General features: G+C 39.9%; 2 protein-coding genes across 3 annotated transcripts; both read right to left on the minus strand.

Annotated features, from left to right (window-relative positions):
* Positions 1 to 3,077: 3,077 nt before the first annotated feature.
* Positions 3,078 to 10,357, minus strand: rx1 (retinal homeobox gene 1). 2 transcript variants are annotated; one of them, XM_077717796.1, is made up of 4 exons: positions 10,077 to 10,357; positions 8,556 to 8,900; positions 5,448 to 5,692; positions 3,078 to 4,877 (listed from the first exon to the last, which is right to left on the minus strand). In XM_077717796.1, the coding sequence occupies exons 2-4, from the start codon at positions 8,848 to 8,850 to the stop codon at positions 4,425 to 4,427; spliced, it is 993 nt and encodes a 330-aa protein (XP_077573922.1). In that variant the 5' UTR covers positions 8,851 to 8,900; positions 10,077 to 10,357; the 3' UTR covers positions 3,078 to 4,424. The 2 variants fall into 2 exon arrangements, with proteins under 2 accessions (XP_077573922.1, XP_077573921.1); XM_077717795.1 differs by having other exon boundaries at positions 8,556 to 8,877; positions 10,077 to 10,354.
* A 5,528-nt stretch (positions 10,358 to 15,885) lies between these two features.
* Positions 15,886 to 26,023, minus strand: zfr2 (zinc finger RNA binding protein 2). The gene is made up of 19 exons (XM_077717759.1): positions 25,883 to 26,023; positions 24,648 to 24,903; positions 24,455 to 24,572; positions 23,916 to 24,140; positions 23,366 to 23,664; positions 23,082 to 23,270; positions 22,730 to 22,946; positions 22,263 to 22,414; positions 22,074 to 22,193; positions 21,860 to 21,999; positions 21,583 to 21,709; positions 21,306 to 21,502; positions 20,893 to 21,061; positions 20,073 to 20,247; positions 17,835 to 17,923; positions 17,640 to 17,735; positions 17,432 to 17,543; positions 17,078 to 17,175; positions 15,886 to 17,010 (listed from the first exon to the last, which is right to left on the minus strand). Exons 1-19 carry the CDS (start codon positions 25,933 to 25,935, stop codon positions 16,843 to 16,845), a joined length of 3,000 nt encoding a protein of 999 aa, XP_077573885.1. The 5' UTR covers positions 25,936 to 26,023; the 3' UTR covers positions 15,886 to 16,842.
* Positions 26,024 to 26,129: the final 106 nt, after the last annotated feature.

The following is a 26,129-nucleotide window of genomic DNA, read 5'->3' on the forward strand; positions in this document are numbered from 1 at the left end:
TCCAGCCGCGGCCTTTTCAGATCTGTCCGGGCAACGGAGTCAAATAATGGAGCGCACAATTACCCAATTAGTAATTAGGGATTGTGTTGTTCTTTATGGACACAAAGACTGTTGTGCATTGTGGGGATTGGGCTTGTGCTTGTCCTATTTACATTTTAGTCAATAAGCTCTCAGTGTAATTGCCATCAACTTTACAGAATGGAAACAGTGAAAATGTATGCTATCCTGTCTTCCACATGTTCAAACTGCTGCCCTCTAGCAGGCCTTACAGCACCATAACAGCCAAGACAAACACACTCAAGGACAGTTTCTTGCTAAGAGCCGTCACCATACTCTAGGACAAGGGTGTCAGACTCGGGTTGGTTCGTGGGCCACTTTATTTCATATAGGCCGGACCATTTTAGATGTATTTAGATATATTTTTTAAATAAATGGATTAAAAGAACTGGATTACAAGCCCTAAATATTCCATTTTTTATAGATCTAAAACAATGTTTATTTGAGCTTTTTTATAATTTTGTGGTTATTTTCTGTTTTGCCGTAAGAAAACAACCATGACTGGATGAATTGTGAACTTGCTTATGATATTGACCCGAATAATGTGCTTATTTTTATTGAGTGTATTACAGAAGTATGACTTTATAATTATATTAAAAGCAGCAATAAGTATGTAGTCATGCACAGTGTGGGAAGGCACACTAGAGAATAAAAGTGCTTTTAAACAAAACTACTTTAGGAATAGAATTATTTGGCGTACCCAATAAAGTGTTTGTATGTGTGACATATGGCGTCCAATAACCTCGCAGACCTTCTGCCATTCCCCGCACGTGCGTCGTCAAGGTCAAAAGAAATCTCCTCGCTGCCGCTTTAGCTGTTTTGACAGAAGTATTGACACATCGCCAGTGCCATTGTTCATATTGGCAAAAGCTACTTTGTGTCGAAAAAGTCATTCGCTAATGCTCAAAGTCATTTTGCGCGTCGGAAGACGCAATAAGCTGACAAATTGATTTTCCCAGTCGGGCCATTGTGGGGATGGGATTACTGTAGTTTTTTGTTTTGGAGGAGTAAATGGATTGATGTAATAGCTAATATTGAATGGCTAAAATATTTTTTTTCCTTATTTTGCACAATTTCTATTTCAATTTTTTTCCTCTTTAAAAGTGGTGAAATGAATAATAAATGCGCACATTTTCATGTATTTTGACTTTTAAATTCTGAGTATGGCTCTCAAGGAATAACATTTGAAAATATGAATTGTTTATGGTTCTCTTTGTCAAAAAGGTTCTCAACCCCTGTGTTAACTAGTCTGAAATACAACCTTTTTTGTTAGCACTGTTGCTCTTTTCCCATGCTTTTTTTTCGCACCACTCTTCCGCTCAAGCCATGCCTACGCCGCCGGCCTTTACCGGCCCCCCGGCTGGGACCACGGGCCCGAGCAGGGCCAAGTTGCCCGGCCGGTCGGTCAGTGTCTGTTCAGGCGCGGCCCGGGTACTAATCCCCCGGGGCTGTCAAAGGACCCCGCACTGAACTCATCCTGCAACACAGGAAAACGCTCTAATTGGGGGATTTTCTCCATCATTAATTCCAACCAGCGGACCCCCACCCCACGCTACCTTCCTCCCCTACGCCTCCTGCATCTCTCCCACACTTTTCTCCTGCTTAATCTTCTGCTTCATGTTTCCATTTTTCCTCATTTCCACTCTGACATCCTCACAATTGTGTTTGTGTGGGTGAAAAATGTGGTTTCTCTTCCAATTTAAAGAGCATTTTGATGTTCTCAAACCCACACCACTACTCTTTACCTCTTTGTTAATACTATCTAATATTATAAAACAAGGATGATCACAACAGGTGAATGAAATCAAAGGGCAAGGATAAGCTAAATAGCCAATTGAGGGGCACAAATAGACAAACATTATAAAAACATACATCGATGCTATAGTCCAACTAAAATCGACATTGGACATTATCCCTGGGGAGTATGATGTGGTTTATATTAGTGTTTTTGTTCACCTCATCAGATAAATATTGATTATGAATTGCTCTAGGATAAAAGATCAGTTGTATTTTGTTAAACTGTTCAATAGTATTGATGACTATGCTCTTAATGCCATCTGAAAAGATGGATTAAGATGGGTCAATCCTCACTAAAGGACAACATGCACATTGCAGATGAATAAAATGACAATTTTAAACCAAAAGCCCTTCTTTAACTAAGTGGCTGAAATCAATACCCAACTTCTGTCCCTATTCCAATTTCATGAATTGGGGGGGATGCCCCTAAATAATAATAATACAATAAATAAATCAATAAATAAAAATATATACATGTATACAAGTATGTACAAGTGTATACATACAAGTGTGTACAAGTATACACATACATGTGTGAAACAGTGTATACATACATGCGTGTACAAGTATATACATACATGTGTACAAGTGTACACCTACACGTGTGTACAAGTGTATACATGTGTGTACAATTGTATATATACATATATATATGTATAGAAGTGCATATATATATGGATATACATATGTATATATACATGTATATGTATACGTATACATGTATATATGTATATGTATACATATACATACATCTACATACACATACATATTTAATCTATATATATAACCTATTAACTGTAAGGCCACAAATTTGGCAGAATGTCCCTCCAAGAAAGTGATGGAGCGGGCCCTATACGTCACCATGTGCTCAACTTGCTTTGGGGGCAATTAGAGAGCCGAGCCCACCCTCCCTTGGAAGCCCTGATTGATTGGAGTCTCATCTTCCTAACGGGCTGGCTCCCTGCCATCCAACTATGGAGGATTGGGAGGGGCGAATAAAAAAAAAAAAAAAAAGGAGAGAGAGAGAGAGAGAGAGGGGAGACACAGTTGGAACGCCAGTGACAAGCACAAGGTAAAAGAAAGAAAAATGTCCCTGCGCATGTATGTCAGATGATAACGATTATTCTCTCGTAATCTTGGATTTCTCGTTGGAGTTAGCGGGCTCCAAACTGTGGGAATGGGCAGGCAGGTCAACATAAAAGGAAGAAAAGCGCTGACGCCTGTTCTAGCAAACTATATTTATTTCCAGTAGAACTTTGTTCACGTCTTTCCACAATATGCGCTGTGTGTTCCAGGCAAAAGGAAGGAAAGGAATGCTACCGCTAGGACATCAATGGGCTTTCTACAAATCAAAAACAGCTTCACGGGGTTCAAAAGGGGGAAGAAAAAAAACCAAAAACAAATTTTGTGCCGGTAAAAAATTAAACAAAAAACATCTAGTGCAGTTTTGTCAATAACCTTTGGCTTATTGGTGGTTGCATATCACGCTTTGCTGGTGTCAGGCAGAAATGAGTACCTGGAAAAAATGGCAATATGTATTAACAATACTGGTAAAATGATTAAAAAATTAAAATTATTCCTTTAGGACACAGGTGTCAAACTCAAAAGGCCCTGGGGTCATTCATACTGTACTGTACATTTTTTTCCAACAAGGGCGCCGCATTTGCTCAATTTTCTATTCACAATCACATTTGTTGGTTCACCAACCTGCCATCAAAACGGGTTCATATGGAACCTTAAAATGCCCAAAAATCAGCAGGAACAAACAAACGAACAAGAAAAAATTCGGAACGTCCCTCAAAATAAATAGGAAATGATCCAAAATTTACCAAAAATCACCTGTTAGTCTGCCTAAAATGGCAGTAAAAAAGTTGCAAAAAGAACTCATTTCCTGCTATTAACAATGATGTCCAATTGACTTCAACTGGCAGTGGATAGTCAACTTTCAGTGCCATTAACGTCCCATTCATTCACCTTAATGTCAGCAACTAAGTAAACTTTTTGGGCCAAAAATAAAACAATCCCCAACAAATGAAGTCAAACTCATGGACAGATGGACAAGACCAAGACGGTGTCACTGACGATCACCGGCGCTCTAATCAATGCTTTGATTGGTAGACGAAGCACAAATGGTTCCGAGGGGCTATTTGCTGGTGCCCGAGACCCTCCCCGAGACTCAAGTACAGACAAAGAAAATCCACTTGGATCAATTGTGCCGAACAAAGGCTGAACTATGTGGGGTGACGCATCACACAGTGCTGCCCCGCACGTACACCGAGCTGCCAACAGTTTTTCTCCTCCAACGGCCACTCGAGCACAAGAAATGAAGCAAAACTATTGTTTTTTTTTCTTCCTTGAGCCCCTTTTTTTGTTGTTGCAACATTCCGTTCCTCTTTCCTCAAACTATGATGGCATACCAAAAAAACTGAGCATGATTATGATTTATTATCCTTGAGAAATAAAACAACCAAAAAAAAAACAAAGAAAAGAAATAATAAAAACGTAAAAAGAGTCATTTTCCTTCTCATAGCGGCTAACGTCCCCGCTCCATTGTCAGTGGCTGTTGGCGGTCACATGGGTAGCCAAGTTTTATCCATGGACTGGATGTGTTCCTTGGCTTTCATCCTCAGTGCCGCGATACTGGAAGTGCGCTGGTCCAAGTCCTCCAGCGGGAACTTGTCGGGGTATGGCGCCGGGCACTGGTAAGGGGGCGGAGCCATGCTTTGCATCCCCTGCCCCATGGAGGGGTGCGGGTTGGAGTTGAGGAAGCCGTGCCCGGGGTAGTTGGGCTGGAGCCCTTGTGCCGGGCTCATGAAACCCGGGATGCCGTGGACCGGCGTGCCGCTGGACAAGGGGGACGCCAACCATGGGTCCAAGGGCAGGGAGTTGCTCATAGGTCCCATGGTACTGTGGACTGGCGGTGGGCGGTTGAAAGAGAGCATGGGTGGCTCGTGGAGCTTCATGGTGCTGGCGTCCATTTTCTCCTGACGCCTCCATTTAGCTCTGCGGTTCTGAAACCATACCTGTGGATTGAAAATGGGCTGTGAACGGGGTTTTTTTGCTGCTTTTCTACTGGGACACACTTCTTCCAGGGAATGTGTGGTACTTTTATTGTTTGTATTTTTAGTTTGGTCCAATCAACCTGCATGAGATGACATCCAATAAATCACTCATGCTGGCTGATTTAAGAAACTATGTTTTTATTCCTCCTTTCATTGTGCATTTTTTGACTAGTGCGACTTATACTCAGGTGCGACTTATACTCAGGTGTGACTTATAGTCAAAAAAAAACGTGTACTTTCACATGACACTTAACGCCTTACATTGGGATGTAAAATTGTTATATTTTATTTTTCACAATTTAACAGGGTAAGCTGTTTGGAAACACACCACTAATTAGTATCTAGTCCAATCACTGGATTTGGCAAGCGAGGCCCCTGGGCTTGTTGGCACACTACCGCTATCCTATAACAATGTTTACCTAACACAGAGTTTGGATCCCCAAGTGAGTTTTGAGCGGCAGAGTCGAGCGCCGCTAGCAAAAAAAAAAAAAAAAAAAAAAACCAAATTTTTTGGATGTATGCGTGTCCTACCTGTACTCGAACTTCGGGCAGGTTGACTTTCATGGCCAGCTCCTCGCGGCTGTACACGTCAGGGTAGTGGGACTTCTCGAAGGCACGCTCCAGCTCGTGCAGCTGGTAGGTAGTGAACGTGGTGCGGTTGCGCCGATGCTTTTTCTTGGGTTGATCGTCCTTACACGGGTCAGGCGATCTGGCTTCGTCGCTTTCGGCGCTCTTCCTCAGATCCTCCTCGCACTTGTTGCTAAACAGATCGTCATCTGCACAAACACACAAGATGAACTTTAATCGTATTCTTCCATTTGACATATCCGCTATATAAGAATGTATGCAGCTAAGAGTAGTGTTGTATTGTTCAGACAAGAAGCCATTAGTTGGACACATGCATCATTAAGCGACTGTAGATGAGTGAAGCCGTCAATCCTCTCAACCTCAATGAGGTTCGTAAACACTCTTGATCGGATTTGTTAAACTTGTTTCCACTCTTTATCTCCTCCCGAAGTATAACCGACAAAACTAAATGCTCAGGCCTGGATACTACCAGTAGTACCAAGTATTAGATATAGAAGTAGACAAAACAGTTCCATTACCTGCAATAAAAAATATTTTATATATATTTTTTAAATTTCTGCTTACCTTAAGCATACTCAAAACACAAAGTGAAAGTTTCTGAAGATAGTTTATTCGCAAATCATGATTCTGCCCAAAAAATTAGTTAACCTCATCAGTTAGCTATCGACGCCAGCTACCGAATTATTTTACTTAACCTGCCGCCATCCATACAACAAAAATCTTTTTGTGTTGAACTAAACCAACTCAGTTTTACACTGAGTAAATCCACCGGCAAATTTTTCCCCCTCCCCATTTAATACTGCCTTGCGTCAGAGACAGTTCACAAGTCAGAAATGAACAGTTGATTACATTCATTAAGAACGTTCCAGTCGGCAGCTCGGATGACATCATTGTTTGGAAAAACTAAACAAGTGGGCCATGTAGCAGCCGCCTTGTTTTCTGTGAATGAGCCGCGCGGTGGCACATAAAAGCAGGGGTCGTGGCGTTCTTTCAAGTGGCGAGCTGGAGCGCAGGCGGCGACAATGCTGGATGCGGAGCTCGCTTTATCCAGCTCTCATTAAGCAGCCATGACAAAGGCCGGGCCGGGACAAAGGCCCGAGGTCGGGTGTGGTTCAGCGACTAGCTCTTGTGCCTGTCAGCCCATCTCAGCCACCGGTCTGAAGGCTGCCCACTGTTTATCAGCAAGCGCACGAGGGTGGGGAAGCGGGGAATTTAGGGGCTGGGTGGGGGCCCAGTGACGTCCAACTTGGGAAAAATTGCCCATCCGAGGGGAAGTGGCCTGACTTTGCCGCGATGGTGGCGTACTGTACAAAAGGAGTGATGTCATTACTGTGGTTGTACGTGCATCGTTAAAAGCCAAATGACGTATTCTTCAAAATTAGTGATGTGCCGATGGGACATTCGGTATCGTTGCCCAGTACAAGTTAAGTATCGGACCGTATCGGATTTGGCCACAAGTGCATTAAAAGCTAAATAAACTGTAAGTTTCGACTAATATAAGTAAACACTAATATTAATACAGATTTGCAAACCTGTTACTGATGAGTATTCTAAATATTCCTTCATTCATTTTCGATTCCGCTTATCCTCACAAGGGTTCGCTGGGGTGTTGGAGCTTATCTCGACCAACTATGGGCACCAGGTCGGGGACACCATGCCAGCCAATCGCAGGGCACACTCAGATCTAATTTAAAGTGTTTAACCAGCCTATTCTCCATGATTTTTGGGGATGTGGAAGGAAACTGGAGAACCCAGAGAAAACCCACGCAAGCTCAGGGACATCATACAACTCCAGACGGGAAAGTCCGAACCCGGGATTGAACCCTTGGTTTTAGAAACTCTGAGACCGACCTGTTAACCACTCTTCCGCCTATACTGAATAATGTATACACCAAATAAAGCAAATTTACTATTGATCTGAATTGACCTAATCAACCATTGACACTATTATATTCAACAATTTTGAAGCCAAAATGCTAATCGTTTTTTTATGATGTTATTGGAAACCACATTTGTCAGGCTATTTTTTTTTGTTATTGGCTGGAAAGGCCTCACATTTAGGGCTTTGATTGCCGCTTGTTGTTCTGGAAATCCAAAACATATTTTGAAAAACACATTCATGCGAGGATCAAGCCCAAATTTGAATCCATGCATAAAAGCATGTACTCCTGGCAAATTCACGGAAATGAATATTTGTCCTGCCTGTCGTCGACCACCTGTCAGATGTGACGATTCAGATTAAACATCCGCGCAACATTACGGCGATCGCCCAACCGAGGCTCGTGTATTCTAATCAGCACACAAGAGAAGAGAAGATTAGGGGGGAATTCCACAAGGAGATGGGATTGGGATTTGGGGCCATAAACCCAATGCACCATCTTGTTCTGTGATTTATCTCCCAATCTCAGGCCACACAGATCACTTAATGCAACACGCTGGAGCGACATGGCAGAATGTTGATTTGAAAGCTGGCTATGGACGGTGTCAACACATTTGACATGAATGAAAATGTGTTTTTTTTTGGGATGATTACATTTCATCAGTGAATTTGAAGTCATTCTTAGAGTTGAAAAATAACATGAGCTCATAGTACTGGATTTTCTGGCCACTAAGCCACACATTTTTTTTAAATACCATATTTCTGGACTATAAGTCGCACTGGCGTATAAGCCATACCAGCCCCGAAATTACAAAATAAGGAGAAAAAATATATATGCTAAGTTAAACTAGAGTATAAGTCACATTTTTGGGGAGGGCATTAATTCTGTTTTTTTTTGTTGCCTTTTGATGAGTTCCATTTCAATCAAATCTGTCTATTATTCACCAATGCCACTGAATTTTATCTAAATGTCACTCAGTCATTCATTACCTATCTATTTATGTCTAAAATGTCTTTTGCTGTGTCTGTATTCTCACCCTCTTGCTACTGTGACAACGAAATTTCCCGAATACAGCACAAATAAAGTTATCCAATCCAATCTGGTAAATTTACCTAAATAATAATAATAATAATAATAATAATGTAATAATAATAATGTGTATGGCTCTCACCCTGATACTGGTGCTGTTGCTCTGAACCGTCATCTTGAAGTTGCCCACTGTAGGACGGGTGGGACTCGTGCTGCTTCCCAGGCTCGACCAGGCCCTCGACGCCCACCTTCTGAGGCCCCGGGACCCCGGCGGGGCCGAGCAGGGAATCCTGGTCTTTACTGAATCCGAGGATGACGTCGATGCTGTGGACGTGGCCCCCCACGGCGACGCCGCCACCTTTGGCCAAGTCGTGGAAGTTGCTGGGCGAGAGGCAGCTGTCGTCCACCATGCTCATGGTATCCAGTGATAAATGCATCCGAGCGTGCGGGCCCCTCAGCGGCTCCTGCGGCCAAGAGGGGAGGAGGTCTAATTGAACGAGCAGGCGCAAATGGGAGGTCAGAGATCACCTCGTTACCTCGGAGGAGGCCTGACGTGCGCTTAAACCCGCTTAGCTGCCCACTGTGGCGGGGGGTCCTAAGGTATACCCCCTCCGACCCCGACTTTCAAAGTTGCCAAATCCTCACTGTTGATTTTAAGCATTCATCAGTCTTTTAGCACCACCAAATTATGAATTACAAAGAATTTGGTGGTCGTGCACAAGAGATAAATTCATCCATCACTTATTGAGATGGATATTTGACATTGGATAATCATTTCTATTCATAGTTAATTTCCTCCACATATTGCACGTCACACAATTCATGATTCTACATTATACAAATTTAACAAATAAATATTCCACAATTATCCATGTATAGTATTTGAACTGACATTTTTTTGGAATGATTTGTTGAACTTTGCCACTATTTCTTAGTGTGAATACTATAGATGCCAAATAGATTTTTACAAATTTGTGTCTAGCTTTTTTGTTTACACTTTTGATATGACTTTTTCCAATTAACGTGTTTCTAAAAATAAACATCTAATAATATAGCCTATAGTCTTTTATTTGCCTTACACAATGTAATTATTTTACATTGGTTAGCACATCCTTGATTCACAATGTTACATTTTTGCATACATCTCAACATTTAATAGGTAAAATATTTTTTTTTGTAATAGTAAAACTAAACTGAACCTCATAAAGACTTTCTACTTAGATGAACATCACATTTTGGGTCACATTGGTCACAATAATAATATTTGACATTAAAGTGCGAACCAAGTGACCAAAAATTGTGATGTCCATCTACAGGGTTGCCAGGTCTCAATTATTATTAAAACTATTAAAATTAATAAAACAGAAATGGACTTTGGCTATAATCCATAATAACAATTTAAAGTTTTTTTTTAAAGATTGACTCACTGCCAAGGCATTGAGAGCATATTAAGAAAAATGACAAAATTATGATAAAACAATACCTGCTTCCGAATGATACATCCCTGCACGTGCCCAATCATTACACACATTTGAACTAAATGTCAGCCAAACCTGAGTGAACGAATGCTATTTTCTCCTCCTCTCCATCCAACTTAAAAATCCAAGACAGTCTCATACAAGACATAAAAAAATGAACCCATCAAATAAAGCACATGGCTTACCTGCTGCTACAAGTAAACGTGTTGCTCAGTTTCCAATGGTTCTTTCCTCCACATTCACTCCCACGGGATCCACTTTGCACGCTGACTCTGCAGCCTGAGCTCACCTTGCATCCCTTAAAAAAATAAAATATAATAAAACGAATGCCCCGTAACGGCGTGTGGGGCAAAAAAAAAGTTTCAGCCAACGTGCCCTGCAGAGAGAAGAAGAAGAGTAAAGGGGAGGCGGGAGGAAGCGAGAGGGAGAGGTGGTCAAGGCTGGTGGGAGGTGAAACGAGGGGATTACCAAGAGGGTTATTAATTGGAATCCTTCCCCTTTAAGAGTGATTGGCAGCTGTTTTCGGCTCTACTAATTGTATTAAATGTCAATTTCATTGACGGCCACAGGAGGAGGCCTGGTCTAATGAAGTCCAGTGCAAGACATTCTTTTAAGAAATGCTTTGTCTTCGGGACAAAAGATGCGCTCAAAGTTTTCATTCGGCACAACCGGAGAGGAAACTTGGACATTAGAACACTTGAGAGTCCAAACATGAGTGATTTGCTAAAGAGTGATCCTTAAGCTGAAAATCAAACAGAGTATTGTTGTCAAATCACTACATCGATATTATAAATGCTAATTATCTCATACTTTGTTACAATTGTATTGTGTTCAGTTCATTCAGTAATTACAATGAAGGACTTGAACACAAAACTCGACTTATTGATCAAAATATTTACACAATTCACCAACTTCTCTGATTTTGACAGTTAAAAGTGTAGTAAATATACAAAAAAAATGCTGAATTGTGTTAGTTATCTTATCTAGTTGAGCGATTCCCAATTTGGGCAGCACATTAGCTCAGGCCAGCTTCGCCATATTTAGTTTAAACCCTAGAGAAGAGCCGGTAATCTTAGAGTAGCCGACCTGAGAGCTTTTCAAGGTTCAATCTGGAGGACAGCATTTTCATTATAGACTGTTCTGTTCTTTGATGTGACGTGTGGCATTTAAGTACCCAGAGAAAACCCACGCAGGCACAGGGAGAACATGTAAACTCCACACAGGAAGGTCAAAACCCATCAGGGACTGAATACTCAATCTTAGGAAAACGTGCTAACCACTGATTCGGGTGAGACATTAAAACTTTACAAACAAAACACCCAAAAATGGCATTTTACTCACATTTTGTTGCAGTTCCAATTTTGCCAAGGATATCATATCTTCCGTTTATTTTTCATTGTTTTATTTGTAAATTTGATTGAATGGATTTGCATTCTGGTTTTTTAATCAATCACAAAGATTTTTTTTTTTTTTAATGTCCAAGGCAAGGCGGGCTGAAAATGTAATGATTTTACAACACAGAGCACAGTATAGTAGTGTAATGCTAATGTAAAGTCTTTAAATGACATAAGATCACTTAAGGCCACACCAACTGTCACTTAACTGTAGACTCAATTAGCCACCAATCAATCTACGGAAAATAAACATCTTCCAGTGCTTTGAACCCTGGCGCTTATAGCCAAAAAAAAAAACATCTTACAAACACTAAATAATTAAATAAAATCTTCATATACTTAAAAAAGATCTGGTCATGTGTCCGATTTGACAAAAAACACTAATTCTGTATAAGTTTGCCTAAAATGGCTTCTGCATTAAAACACAATACAACAAAAAAATATGTTTCAAATGGAACGCCAATTTCCACAACATTCCAAATGACACAAAAACTCGAGACAAATGTCCGCTTCAAACAAGGAGGCCAACAGAGTTGAAGAAGCTGATGCCAGCTTAGTGTCCTAGAAATCAGCCATGACTCTAAAGACACTAAAGAGATTTCCGTTGACCTCAAACAAATCTAAAGATAAAGTTAAAAGGAGAACATTTACTAGAGAGGCTGCCCAAATGTTTACAGGTATAAACTATTAGACCCTAAATTAAGGATGCTGCCTAGTACGGAAGACAGTGATTGTGATTGTCTTGATTTTGTTCTGCCAACAAGTGAGTTAAATGCATCCCATCTATGATGTACTTTACATTAACTTCATTAGAGATTAGTTTGCAGTGCCAGTGGCGCTTTTCACAATAGATGCACGCCCTGATTCGCTCATGGGTACCACATTTTCTCGCATATAAGCCGCATTTGTCGCAAAAAAAGACTGAATCGAGAATACGGCTTATATGCGCATAAATTAGAGTGTACTACCTGCGAGCCTAAAGAGGACCTTTCTATAAACTAAATATAGAGGGCACAATTCTACCGTTAGTCTACTTTAAGCACTATAAGAAAAATTAAATGTACAATTATATTTAATGTAAAGTTCCTTGCAATTTGGCCATGTTAAGTATATAGACGTACATATTGTAGTTAAAAGATGGTGATAACTACTGAGAAAGCTGCAATACCGTAACAAAAATTAAATGTACAATTATATTTAATGTAAAGTTCCTTCTGGTAAGAGCAATTTGGCCATGTTAAGTATATAGACGTACATATTGTAGTTAAAAGATGGTGATAACTACTGAGAAAGCTGCAATACCGTAACAAAAATTAAATGTACAATTATATTTAATGTAAAGTTCCTTCTGGTAAGAGCAATTTGGCCATGTTAAGTATATAGACGTACATATTGTAGTTAAAAGATGGTGATAACTACTGAGAAAGCTGCAATAATAGCATTTTTTGCAGGGGATAAAGAATATGACCCCTGTGATTATTTCTATACTGTCTGTCTAAATGTGCTGCATCACAATTTGTTCAAATATTATGCCAATAGTGTAATTAGCGTATTTTGCAATGATTGGGAGTATTGGAATGCGAGATAGTGCTGTCAAATGTGTGTCAAGAAAGAACAGGAACGTTTAAGTGCTTTTCTAACCTGCAAAACCTGGCCTGAATTCATTCCTTAGTAAGGAAAAGAAAGCCATAAATGATTGCAATTTAAACGTCATTTCCCTCAGTGCCAACAAGATTGCGGTGATTATCCCGTTCCAATTTTGCTCTTACAAATCTTTGTCCTCCTACTGTTTGCCAGTTATCCTGCACATAAATTGGCTAAGGGGGCAGCAGTGTAGTTTTCAAGCTGCTTGGTTTTATCAAATGACAACATAAGTCGCACTGATCCTATTAAAGGTAAAAGCAGCTAACGTGTAAATGCGCAGTGTCAGCTTACCCCGAGTGGTGGACAGACAGCCAGAGGGGGGGATGGCGCTTGAATAAAAAAAGAGGGAAGAGTGAGCTAGCGAAGGTGACTGACGCTCATGTGATTCACTAGTACTTTTAACAAAGGGGGGGAAAACTTTACCAACAAAGAAGGGTACAAACATTTTTTTGGCCTACATTTTCTCATAATTAGAGGACTTGGGCCTATTTAAATATTGTCTATTTTTTTTGTAAAATAGAACTTTCACAATATAATAAGACTTTTAATGTCAAATGATGACAATTCAGTTTTAAGCGTTGTCAATGCTGGAGTATTCTTAAAAACTTGATTTTCTCATTAAATCAGAGTATGATTGAGAATGCTTTTTCTGTGCTTAGATTTGTGTTATCAATAGGCCCAATGACTCAATTCACTTTGTTATTGCCTTCAACAATTTTTATGCATTTAGAAAAGCTACACGTGCCAACACAAATGTAAACATTTACCTCCAAATTTTATATTTGAATCACCACATCAGTTATATTAATGCCCAAGTCTTAAAAGTATTTTTTTTAGCAATAACACTGTTATTTTTTCTTACAACAGCAATACAGTAATCCAGATTTATTTTCAAATTGGCAAATGTTTTTACCCAGTAAGTGTCTTATAAAAACGGAATCTCATCCTTAATAAATTCATTGACGTGGGGGTCACGGGTCTCAAGCCTTTACATGATCTAATTTCTGGCATTAAAACATACCGTGAGCTAAAATAAACAGTTCTGAGCAGGTAATCTATACAACTGCTCTACTCCAATGATGTAAATGAAGCCCTGTTTTTACCAAACTAAAAACATTGTGTCAAAACTACGAAAAAAAGTCTATCAATATTGAATATCGCGAAAATAACCAAACTAAACCATTGTTAAAGATCCACAGAATAGTGTGAGGGATTTGAAGTACGAGTGAAAAGAAATTAGACAGCTTACTCTCTGTCAAAGTAAAGTAGAAAGCCCACCTTAGAAGGTATTAGATGCTCCATTAACATATGGTCAGTGGGATAAAAGCACCAGTATGTCCTGTGACACAAAAATAAGCCTTCAGTACACAGCAAGGAAAAGTAAATCCTTCATGCAACCCCATGAAATCTGTTGTTTTTTTTATTATTATTATTATTATCAGCATTTGTTACAATTGATTTTACGATAAATCCTTGTGGAAAATTGCAGCTCATCTTATTATTGGTCTTGAGAAGAAAAAAAACATGAAACAGATTGAAGCAAATGCTCCAGGATACTGGTGCATTGGGTGATCAGGATCAAGCCTCAATTTGGGTTTGCGTCTCACGGGACAGAGACAAATACTGAGCTTACACCGATTTAAATCTCCTCGACGTGCTCATTCAATGTGACAACAATGCAGCAAAAAAAGGACTTCATTTTCTGCTGACTCTCCATTTCATGTTACTTTTAGCCTACCAGCAAAATATATTTTTCCCCAGTTCTGCTACAGGGGAAGATATGCATATCAATTACAATATGCAAATATGAGGTTAACTACAGATTTATACTTTAAGAGTAATTTAGACCATTCACTCCCGATCTGATCCTTTTTGCTTATGTCTTTGGCAGAGAGCGAAAATTACTATTATTAACTAATTGGCTTTAGATGATCAACGTTCAAACCAGGGGCGGAGCTTATGGGGGAGAGACTGTTTGAGGAATGTAAAAGGGGCGTAGCTGAGCAAGGGGGGGAGTCGAAAACAAACGTAAGATGAGGGGGAGAGAGTAAACATAATATTAAAATAAAACAATGATCAAGAATCCACCCGGATGGCCCGAGTTGTGACATCACAACTAATGGTCTTTATTGCCACCATGTGGCCAAATATTTATACATACCCACACAATTTGTCAAATTATACTTTTTCGGATCGTCTCGGTCACTGATAGCCAACGAAAATGTCATCGTCAACCACTAATATTGTCATGCTTTGAGCATAATATGCGCATGTGTATTCCCCTTTCACCCATCCGCCTTTTCACTCTATAAATATAGCGCGTCAGCAAGCAATGTACCCAGTCAAGCTTCTACAAAATCTTGAATTTTCTGCATACTGATTGGGCACCCCATCTACTTTGGAGAAATTTTTAGACTTTTAATTGCACCCTTTGTGAGTAACTATGTGCCGCTTTGCATTTGTACGTTTTTATCGCTAAATAAAAGGGCAATTACAATCATTAAAAAGGGGAACCATTGGCCGAGGTTGACAGGTATGATACAAGCACACCAATAAGGAGCTCAAGGGGAATAAAAGTTAGAATTTTGCAGAAATATACCCAATAAAATGCGACAAAAACAAAGTATACAATAATCTCACCCTCAAAAAACCCTCCACTTCTCTAAAGGCACAACAACAATTAAATAATTAAACCTACACAGCAGGTTTATGAGAAAAGGGAATCAGGGACCTACCTTTGCTTTGGCAAGGCCAGGAAGACTTGGAAATCCTGCTGAACACCTATCAAAAAGAAAATTGGTCAGTAAGTAGCAAAGTGCTTTCTTAGAAGGTGCCTTTAATGTTTTATTACCTGATGTAGGCTGACTGATTTCTCAGGGATGAAGTACTTCCTCAAAATTCACCTAAATATCCATATAGTCTTCTGATAAATGATGCAATTTGTCACACGTAAGTTATAGGATTTTCTCTGTATATTTTAAAATTTATTTTTTATATGCAAGAATCCCCCATAACAAGAACACTAACTCAATTTAGAGAACAAATTGCTTAACAAGTGCAAACAAAAAAGGAAAAACAGATAAGGGTCACATTTTCCATTTCAAAATAAGAGAGCAAGTGCACCAAAATGACTCATACAAGAGCTTTAACGAAAATTCTTGCACAATCGTCCCTTCGTTCGCTCACGTCGCAATGACGCAAAATATCGTGTTTCTTCCTTTTTCAGTGTACTATAGCCTAAAGGCACAAAAGCTCTTAACCTCAAGATGATTGCCTTAGGATGAAGTCATACAACTGTTCTGCTACATAGATGTTATTACCGTTTGCTGGTAATGAAGTGTTCTTTCTAATTAGGTGACCACTAATTGTGCAAAACAAGACATTTTTTCTCTTCAGCTAGACATTCGCTGATTTGTTTAGTGTCCTTTTGGCTTATTTTAAGGCACCCCATTTGACCTAACGTTATTTGACAGATTTCAAGAAGAATTGGATGGCCTTTCTGAAAAACAATGAGTTTATACTGCATCATCTCAGAAGTTATTATGGTGCCTCCTGAAACTAATCTTTACAATTTTCATGTTTCCTTTCCCAACCTACATCAACTCAGTCAATAGTTTGAATTAAACAATAAAACTAAAGTTAACCGAGAGTTGTGAGTTGTCTATTCTAGCTGAATAGAGATGTAGTTAGAGTGCATATAAAATGAAATGGAATGATGCAATCAACCACTTTTTTTCAACACAATTCGAAAATCTCTATACAGATGTAATTACTAATCACAGAACAAAACGGAGTTGAGGTTTTTACATCCTATGTAGTTTGTTTTTCTTCAGGAAATGATCCTTTGCCCCACTGCTTACTTCTTTTACGGTGAAAATGGCGACATTCAATTAGATACTAAATTGGCAAGCACTCACGACCTGTCTTCCTTCTTGTCCTTCTTGCCTTCTCCACCCCTCTCACTCATTTCGTTAGCATCCCGTCTGCGTTTGCGGCTTCGAGCAGCAGCTTTGGTCGAAGGCACAGAGTCCATGCCGAGGACCTCGTGGATTTGACGGAATGCAAGCAGCCGTAGTGCATGCTAAAGGGAAAGGCAGTTTTGGTTAGTCAGTGATGCAAGGTCTTCACGGGACATTTTCTTACTTTACCTGCGCTCTTGCAGTGACATCCTCTCTGTCTTGAACTCCCATGCAATCCAAAACATCTGTCGGTTCTTTCTCGCAGGGGTCCAACAACCCAGGCCCACCTAGAAAAAGGTGACAAATCATCATGACCAGCTAGCCGGGTAATTATAATCGATTAAGTTTATCAGATAACAATCGCCTAAAAATACAACATAATAAGCGCTCACACTGGTACTTAGGGAGGTTGTCTTTCTGCCCAGACCAACAAAAACAGGGAACATTGCTAACAGATCTAGCAAAAATATTTTCAAAAGTGTAACTTATAGTCCAGAAAATACAGCCCACAACAACAAAGACCAAATGGGTGGGTGACCCTACCTGATAGAAGTATCCCCGCAGCGATACACTCAAGCACCCTACGCAAGGCCTCTCCTGGGTTGAGCTGGCCATCCGCACTGCTGATAACCTTCTCCACTAGCAGTTCCATCGCCTAAATGACAGGAAAATACTCTCTCATAATTGGAACCCTAAGGTAGTATCTCATTAATTCAAGTTTGAATTTTAAAAATAAACACAGAAAACTTACCCAGGTTGGAACTTTGGCCCAGAGGGGCACCCGCTGGCACAAATCCCGCAAGACTCGAATAATGACCACGCAATACTGCAGCCCATTGGCACGAGCCTTCAGCATAAAAATTAATGTACATATGATTACTAGGTCACCCACAATTTTGAAAACTTGAGTAAAAATGGTCATGAAGATGCCGGCAAAAACATTTACCTGAAACCATTTGGCATGACGCAGCCTGGCCAAGTGTTCCAAACATTTTGGTGTATTTAGAAGATCAATCGGGTCATTTTCTGCCACATCTGTTCCAGAAAACACATGCACACTTATGGCTTTTAAAAATTAACATTCTTACTTAGACGTTAGTGATAAACAGTAAATGGATCAAAACATATAACTGTAAAAAAAAAATTGCTAGATTTTGGTTCTTTTTGGGGTGGTGGGGGCCTGCTTTAAAGAACATTGTCAATAAATAACATGCAAAAAAGTTATTCAAAATTCCATCATCATACCTACTAAATGTCAAACGAATTAATTTAACATTTCAAAATGACAAAAACAATACAAAACAGAATACTACAGGATTTCCTTATAGAGCCTTGTCATAAGTACAAGGCACTTGTTGCAAAATGCAAATGTGACTTCAAAAATACTAAATAATAAAAACAAAGCCACCCCTAATGAAGTTTGTCATCACACCAAGTAGAATGAATAGCCCATATTCAACGACATGAGTGGTGTTGCTGCTCATTAAATATGGGCTACTTTTTGTCATTCATTTGTCTACATATTCCTTGCAGTGCAACGTGACTTTAAGTAGCAGTCATGTCAAGGTCCGCTGATACATAATCAACATGATCAACAACCGAAAATGAATGAAAGCAATCATTATAGAAAAAAAAAACATGCTTTCTTTATGGAAAACACAATAATTCCAGATTTGGAGCAGGGGTGTTTAACCACAATAGTTATGGCAGGAATGTGATTACATTACTAATATCCAAATGGAAAGTTTGAATAAATCCACGTCATTGTGAGGACAAACACTCAAGCTCCTTAACAATGAAAACGCCGCCTTAAGATGTCATGAGGAGGAGAATGATTTGAATATTTTTTTTGGTTAAAGCGTTCAAATCAGAATCCACAATATGGACACAAGTTTTTGGCCACCTTCAGATAGTATCATAGCATCCCATGAATAAGATCCCCTCCAACGGCTTTTGTAACCATTTGCAGTGGGCTTTTAGGATTTTTTGTCTTTTTAAAAAGGCCAGATCTGAGATTGGATAACAAAACTTAAATTAATTCACGACCCAATACTTATGTCCATTTCATACTGTATTTTTCAGACCATAGGGCACACCAGATAATAAAGCACACTAAAAGTAGATCTGATTATGAAGTATATTAATACATCAATGTACCACACCCAAATTCTCATATTAAGTGTACTGTCCTTTTTTGGGGGGGAAACTGATTTAAAAGTGTGCCTTATAGTCCAGAGAGAAAAAAAATGGTCATACAGAAGTCCCCAGCCTCTTGAAACTGGGCACTCTGTTTAGGGTACTATTAGAAATGTCAAAAACCACCAGTTTTATACACACTGATGAAATAATAAAGAAAATAGATATATCATGAATGATGTATTATCATTAATGATACCTATTTGTATGAAAACACTCATAGAATGTATGTTATTTACAAAAAAAAATACACAATGATTTGACCAAATATATGTGCAAGAATCTAGTGCTCAAAGGCACCATGTTGGTTAAGCTTTTGTTCACTGCACTGATTCATTTTCAATTGTCTTTTTATCTTTGAATATAAATTAGTTGAACATTTTTGAAATTACTTGTGAATGCATTAATATTTCCTTCTCATATTTGGCAGAGTAATTAGTTATTCATAATCTGTATGGTATCTACCAAATATGAGGAAAGAAAACACCAAATTTAACTAATGCAGTACAATGTATACCATGATCCCCATCAACATGCCAATACAATGTTTTAACAATTTGTTATGAAGACAAAAATGAATAAAATTGTTGATTAGGTCATTTATAATGTTCTTGGTGTCCCTTCAATATGTATGTGTATCTGGGTACTCATAAAATAAACCTATAGTACAGTGTAGTGGCACAGAAAGGTCGGAGAGCCCGGCTTTTGATTCCCATCTTGTTAAATAAACAAAATATATATATTTTTGCTTTATGTGGCCGCAAGAAAAAGGGAGGGGAGAAAGCATTAGGACAAATGAGTACAGGAATTCTTTGTTTTAAGGTTGACAAGTCAAAACGGGGTCCAATCCAGCAAAAATGTGGGAAATTCAAAGTGCAAAAGGGAAGAAGTTGGGTTCATAAGTGCGCTTTATACTGTGAGGGTATTTCTTTACACACAGTGCCAACATGTGCTTCTCTCTGGTACTAAAAGCTTTGGCATCTCTAACCTTTCTCAGCCGCTTTTCCTCCTGCCTGCTTGTCCGTCTCGGCAGCAAGGTCGTCCCTCATGAGTGGCGAGGTGAGAGAAACCGTCACCTGCATTATGGGCTCCTTTCTCGATAATATGACGATGTTGGTCTCCTCTGGGCGAGCCTGCACCTCATACTGATCTTCAGAAAATGTCTGCCGGTTAAAAGGACACTTGGAATTACTCACTACAGAGGAGTTGGGGTACATATGGGGTCAATATGAGCCTTAAGGCCAAGTTATAGGGCTTTTTTTTTTTTGAAAGACGACTGAAAATACAGTTCTCTTGACAATAAGTGTAGAAAAATAATGCTTTGGAAAGTTTGTATAACCCCATATCTCACTCTGTAGGATTCAGGTGTCATAACCAGGCAGTGTATCTAAAGATCAGTGAATTCAACATTTTGTATCAACTCATTGACTTTTGCCTGTCTGCCAATGTAGCCTCAGATAGAAGTGACATTTTTCTCTAAAGCCTTGTGAAGAGGTTTAAAACGTAGAGGTAATAAATATCGAGGTTAGACAACAACCACTCTGGGATGTCCGAAAAATCCCTGTTGAAAAAAGCAGAAGAATAATTCATCATAACACTGCAGTCTCCTGTAATGAAAGTTATTTTTGCCACAGTGCTGACGTAACCTGCAAAAGACAATGTATTCATTTAGAAATTAAAAGGCACCAACACAATCAGCTCTTCCATCAAAAACTGAAAAAAGCGTATCTTTTCCCATTTTTTTCCTGTGGAGAAGAGCATGTGGATGCCTTGAAATGAGGGATTTGACATAAGTGAGATTTTCTTACCGCCAGTTCTTTGGGCAACTGCTCAGCAACGTTCATAAGTAAAGAGACGGTGGGTTTCTTAGCAGTGAGGAGGATGAGATGAACATTAGTGTCCCCTCGAAGTAGCAGGCCTTTGGCTAGGATGCCTGCTCGCATGACACCTCTTAACAGATGTGTCAAACTCTCAGAGCTATAAAAACAAAGGGGGGGGGTGGAGGTGGAGACAATGCCACTTTTAATCTACAATATATATATTTTTGTCCTAGCTCTGTCCACTCTTATGTTTTTTTTTGTGATTTACATGAAAAATTAGAGGGGACATTGCCATCTTTGTCATCTAGTGCCATAATTGTCAGCCAATGGGTTAAATGAGGACCCTATAACAATTCACCATTTTGTTAATTGTTCTTACAAGCTGGTGCCTAAATTTCTACCTTTTGACGTCGTCACCCTCAGTAGCATCAGTAGTGGTATTCTTCTCAAACAGATTGTCCGACACCATTTTGAGGGCTTGTTCAGAATGGGAGACAATCTTCTGGACAGCCTGCAACTCCTCCTCCGCCGGGTAAATAGTGGCATGTTTGGCCATCACAAGGCGGTCATCAGGCGAATCAGGTCGCCGGACACAAGACTTAAGGGCGCGAAAATAAACTTGCAATTATTTATCAGATACATATCAAATGAAACAAATTCCGCATGGTTAAAACCTACCAGCAGAGGGGGCACGGGCATACCAGGGCGGGTCATGAGAGGCAGGGGAGCCATAGTGCGTCTCGGCTCCCCCCAGTACATGTGCTCATCCTGGATTCTTCTCCAGTACATGTCCTCATTATATCGCCTGCACAAGAACGGAGGAAGGATCAGTATTTATTCTTTTTTTAAAGAATTAATTGCAGGAAAAAAAATTGCAAAGTAGTGAATTTGCGATAATCAAAGACGCGATAATCGAGGGATTACTGTAATAAGTATTTTCAAGTATAATCCCAACCTCAACTCCATGTGCCAGCGCTGCTCATCATCTTGCTGTTTCTTTAGCAAAACCGTCTGCTTCTTCAGATTGACCTCCTGAAATTTTCTGGTTCGGTTATTGGGTTTAATTTCCACTGGGATCTCTGGGTTGACTTTCCTCTTTGGAAAGAGCAATTTCAGTGTAAAACACATGTAAGGAGTACATAAGAAAATGCAACTGGAACTTGTGTTACCTTGTATTGCAGTCGGTGGCGTTTTCCCTTCAGGTGCATGTCTTTGGCATTTTGATCATTGAAACTGCAGTCGCATAATTTACAACGGAACTGAATCACTTTACCCGCGCCGTTACGCACCTGAAAAATCATACTCAGATAAGTGCTGCCCAATAGAAGCAAAAATTTGGGGGGATTTTCCTTACTCACCTCCTCAACATAGTCAAGCCCAACTGCTTGAGTGTCTCCATGGACTTCAACTTTGTCACCAGTGTTTTCTGGCACAGTTGACTTTGTTTTCACCACTATGGCCGCAGGTGGCGCCACTGTCCCAGGTGCTTGAGCGCTGGCTGGTTTACTAGCTGCAATTGGATAACACTTTATTGGGACGCTCATTGGCTTCCATTGACGTCTCAAGACGTCCAAGCCATTTAAAGAGAATGATAGCTGCTCTTACGCCAAATGGATTGGACGTCACGCACTGTCAATGGCAGCAGATTAAACTAACCTTTATCTAAATCATCATCCTAATCAGCAGGGATTTATTTTTTTATCTAATTACAAATGTATTTAGTCATTACAAATTATATATAAATTAACCTTGTGTTAAAATGCATAAAAAATATACATGTATATATTTGATACTAATCAATAATTCATTCATATTCATAACTTACCAGTTGGTGTTGATGTGGAAGGTTTGAGTTTCTTCACTTTTTTAATTGTTTTGGCTGTTATATTTACAGGTTTGGGAGCGACAGTAGATGTTGTCGTGTTTGTTTCTGAGGTCACGTCGGTGGAGGAGGCTGCTGGCTTGGCAGATGCTGATGACTTCACCAAAACAGGCTCAGAGGAGGGAATAGGCTTGCCCAGTTTGGTGTGTAGTTTCAACACCTTTACAAAGCAAAACATGAGGGAGAGGGGCAGTTATATCAAGGTCAATTCCTATTAGGTATCCGGCTCAATTATAGGGGAGCATGCTGGTTGACATTCTGCTGATCTAAAACAAAAGTAAACAGCCACACAAACCTTCTGGTGTTTGGAACCACGTATGTGAGAAGTGTAGGAATCAACTCCAATGCAGGACACGCCACACAACTCGCATCGTAAGTAAGTTTGAACCCCTTTGGCGCCATTGCAAGTCCCCGTCTGACTGCCATTCATCAGTGCAGCTTCTTTTTTCTTGTGTTTCTGGCCCTCAAGGTGCTCAATGTAGGTCTGATTCCATCAGAAAAAGTGGAGAAAAGAAACCAAACAACCTAAACACAGAGTTTAAACTTCTCGAAGAAACATATGACTGTTAATTTTCTCACCCGAGGACCTGCACAGCTTATCTTGCAAATTTCACAGTATTGAATCTGGGATGGCTTGGCCGGTCCTTTAGACTTGGGCATCTTGTGCTGCTGAAATGCGGGCTTTTTGTAAGTGCTTCCTATTGAGGTCGTCACCGTGTTGCCACGGGGATAGTGCGGCTGTTGTTGCGGCTGGGGAGGTGGCGGCTGTTGCCTTTGTTGCTGCGGAGGTTGCGACGAAGATTGTGGCGTTGAGTGGTAATAGGAGGTGACAGGTGTCGAGGTGTAACCAGTTGACTGATTGGTTGGATAGCTGAGGCCTTTGGGGAAGTTTGAAAGCACAACATTTAATTTAACAGGTATCTAATTGAACTTTCAATTTACCTTAATTGATTCCACCATGGGCCGTTCAATTACTTATCCACAGATCCGACTTATCGTGTAAAAAAATAGTGTAGACTAGTGTCTTTTGTTCCAAAGGCTAAACTAATTTGGCTATGTGGCTCACATTAGCTTTAAGATCTTTTAAACATACAAAGCCGACACTTGCGAGTTCAGTCATGTTTCTTACCCGCATATGAGGTAGCTGAAGGGGTAGAACTGAAGGTGGAGAAGGGCTTATAGGATGAGATGCATGTTTGGGGTTGCTGCTCACTGCTAGACGGTGAGTAGATATAACTGGTAGACACTGAGCAGCTTGGCCTCAGTGGTTTGATTGTTGTAGCCTGACTCTGGAGAAGAGGCAGGTGGCTGTATGCAACGGTCGGGGCTGGAGTGTAAGCACTTTTCACGCCGACTGAAAAAGCAAAGAGGGCAATGAGAAGGACGACAGAATATCTGATATGCCTAGCGGATCTTCCGTGACCTTCTGTCTATGTTAATACAGAGCATTTGACTGATAGCATGAGTTTTATGTATTAACTATGGTGGCTAGAATTGAACCATCAAACTCGGAACTGTGAGGGAGACGTGTTAAGCATTTTTCAATGTCAATTAAATCAGTAGAAGAACCTTTTGTACTATTAAAATACATTATGACTTACTTAAAATAAAGTGGAAAACAGCCTGCAGATAATAATTTAATAAAATGCAAAGAAAATCCTTTCTCACCAGTCTGGTAGTAATTGTCAGCGGTACTCCTTTCGACGGGAGCAATACTCGTCTGGTAGTACTGTTTATTGTCGTAGGCAGTCACAGTAGCAGGACGGGCGTAGTTGTAGTTGCCCTGCTACAAATATTGAAAGTGGTGTAGAGGGAAAACTACATGGCAATGCTTGTAACGACATTGGACATATGGGCTTACCGTGCCGGAGTACACCTGATATGTCTGCTGTGTAGTGGTGGGCAGAGGTGGTGCAGGGGGGTCTGGTGGCCTGTAGGTATAGTCTGGTAGGGGCTGGTGGCTCTGATAGGCAGCATAAGGAGAGGTGACTACGGTCTGGGCCGTCTGCACTGTGGCCGGAGAGTAGGAGGCGGTCACGGCATGAGGCACTGTGGGAGCCTGCTGGATGCTGTATGTAGCTGTTGAGGGAAGTGTGTAGGCTGGGGGAGGTTGGGTACTGAGATTGGGAACAGGTCAGAACATTGGGCAGAATTACTCCCATGTAAACATTTATTTTTATTTATTTATTTATTTCTTATTGCTTGTTATCATTAGGCTTAGTTGAAACTCGGGTCAGATAAGAGGTTAAAATTGACATAATTGGTTGCCATTGACATCACAAAATATCAAATTACTGCTAACTAGGATGGCTGATCTTATAGTTTTATTGATTAATTTTTAAAAAGTAGAAAGATACTCGATTTTTTTAAGTGATTAAATGTCTAGTGACAATATTTTTAATGACCAAAAATAGACAATATTTTTAATGACCAAAAATAGACAATATTTTTAATGACCAAAAATAGACAATATTTTTAATGACCAAAAATAGTCACATGTATGAATGTCTTAAGGTATTTAGTGTCAACTTTTGAATACCTGTCCATTATCCCTGTAGCTAAATTAATAATAATCTAACATTGAACAATAATCATGTCTTTAATAAAACCCAAGCTTTTTCAATTCTGACAGGCAAAGCAATCAGGGAAGAGCTCTTAATGAGATGTGCAAAGCTTAGCCAGTGCAGGATATTACACGATTGACAGTGTCTCACTGTCCTCATGTTAATCACTTTTCATCAGCAAGTTGTCCAAGACAACATATAAATCCATTGCAGCCATGCCATTAATATTTAGGCACATTTAATTTACAGGTGAGGTCATTTTGCATGCTAACCGTTTAGCCATTCACTGTGTTTCACCTTTCAATAAGGGATTGTACGCTTTGACAGTTTACACTTTTCATGCAGTTTTCCAGAGTGACATTTCATAAGTCAGCATGCGAATGAATGATGGACGGCAGGCAGCATGAACTCGAACACAACTTAGCTTAGCTTAGCGGTTCAAGGACTTCAACTTTAACAGAGATCGGGCATAACGACAGCTATTTTAAGAGCACACACGTTCAGATTATCGGCCGTACATCATTTTAATTACCTGTACTGAGCACCGGTTGCATGAGCGAAGCCGAAATAATTGCTTGCTGCCATCTTGGCTTCTCTGAAGCGTTGCCAGTGTTCAAAGAGTCACTGAAAGCAGAACACAAGATAATTCACCTCCATTTTACGGACGTCAAACGTAACACAAGAGCGGCAGGATTTTGTTTATTCTTTTCATAATATATTCAGACGTAAACATTCAACATTTTATGGGAAGACCATCATTCTATCAAAAGGGAATACAA

Source organism: Stigmatopora nigra, chromosome 5, assembly GCF_051989575.1.
Source record: "Stigmatopora nigra isolate UIUO_SnigA chromosome 5, RoL_Snig_1.1, whole genome shotgun sequence".
Taxonomy (NCBI): domain Eukaryota; kingdom Metazoa; phylum Chordata; class Actinopteri; order Syngnathiformes; family Syngnathidae; genus Stigmatopora; species Stigmatopora nigra.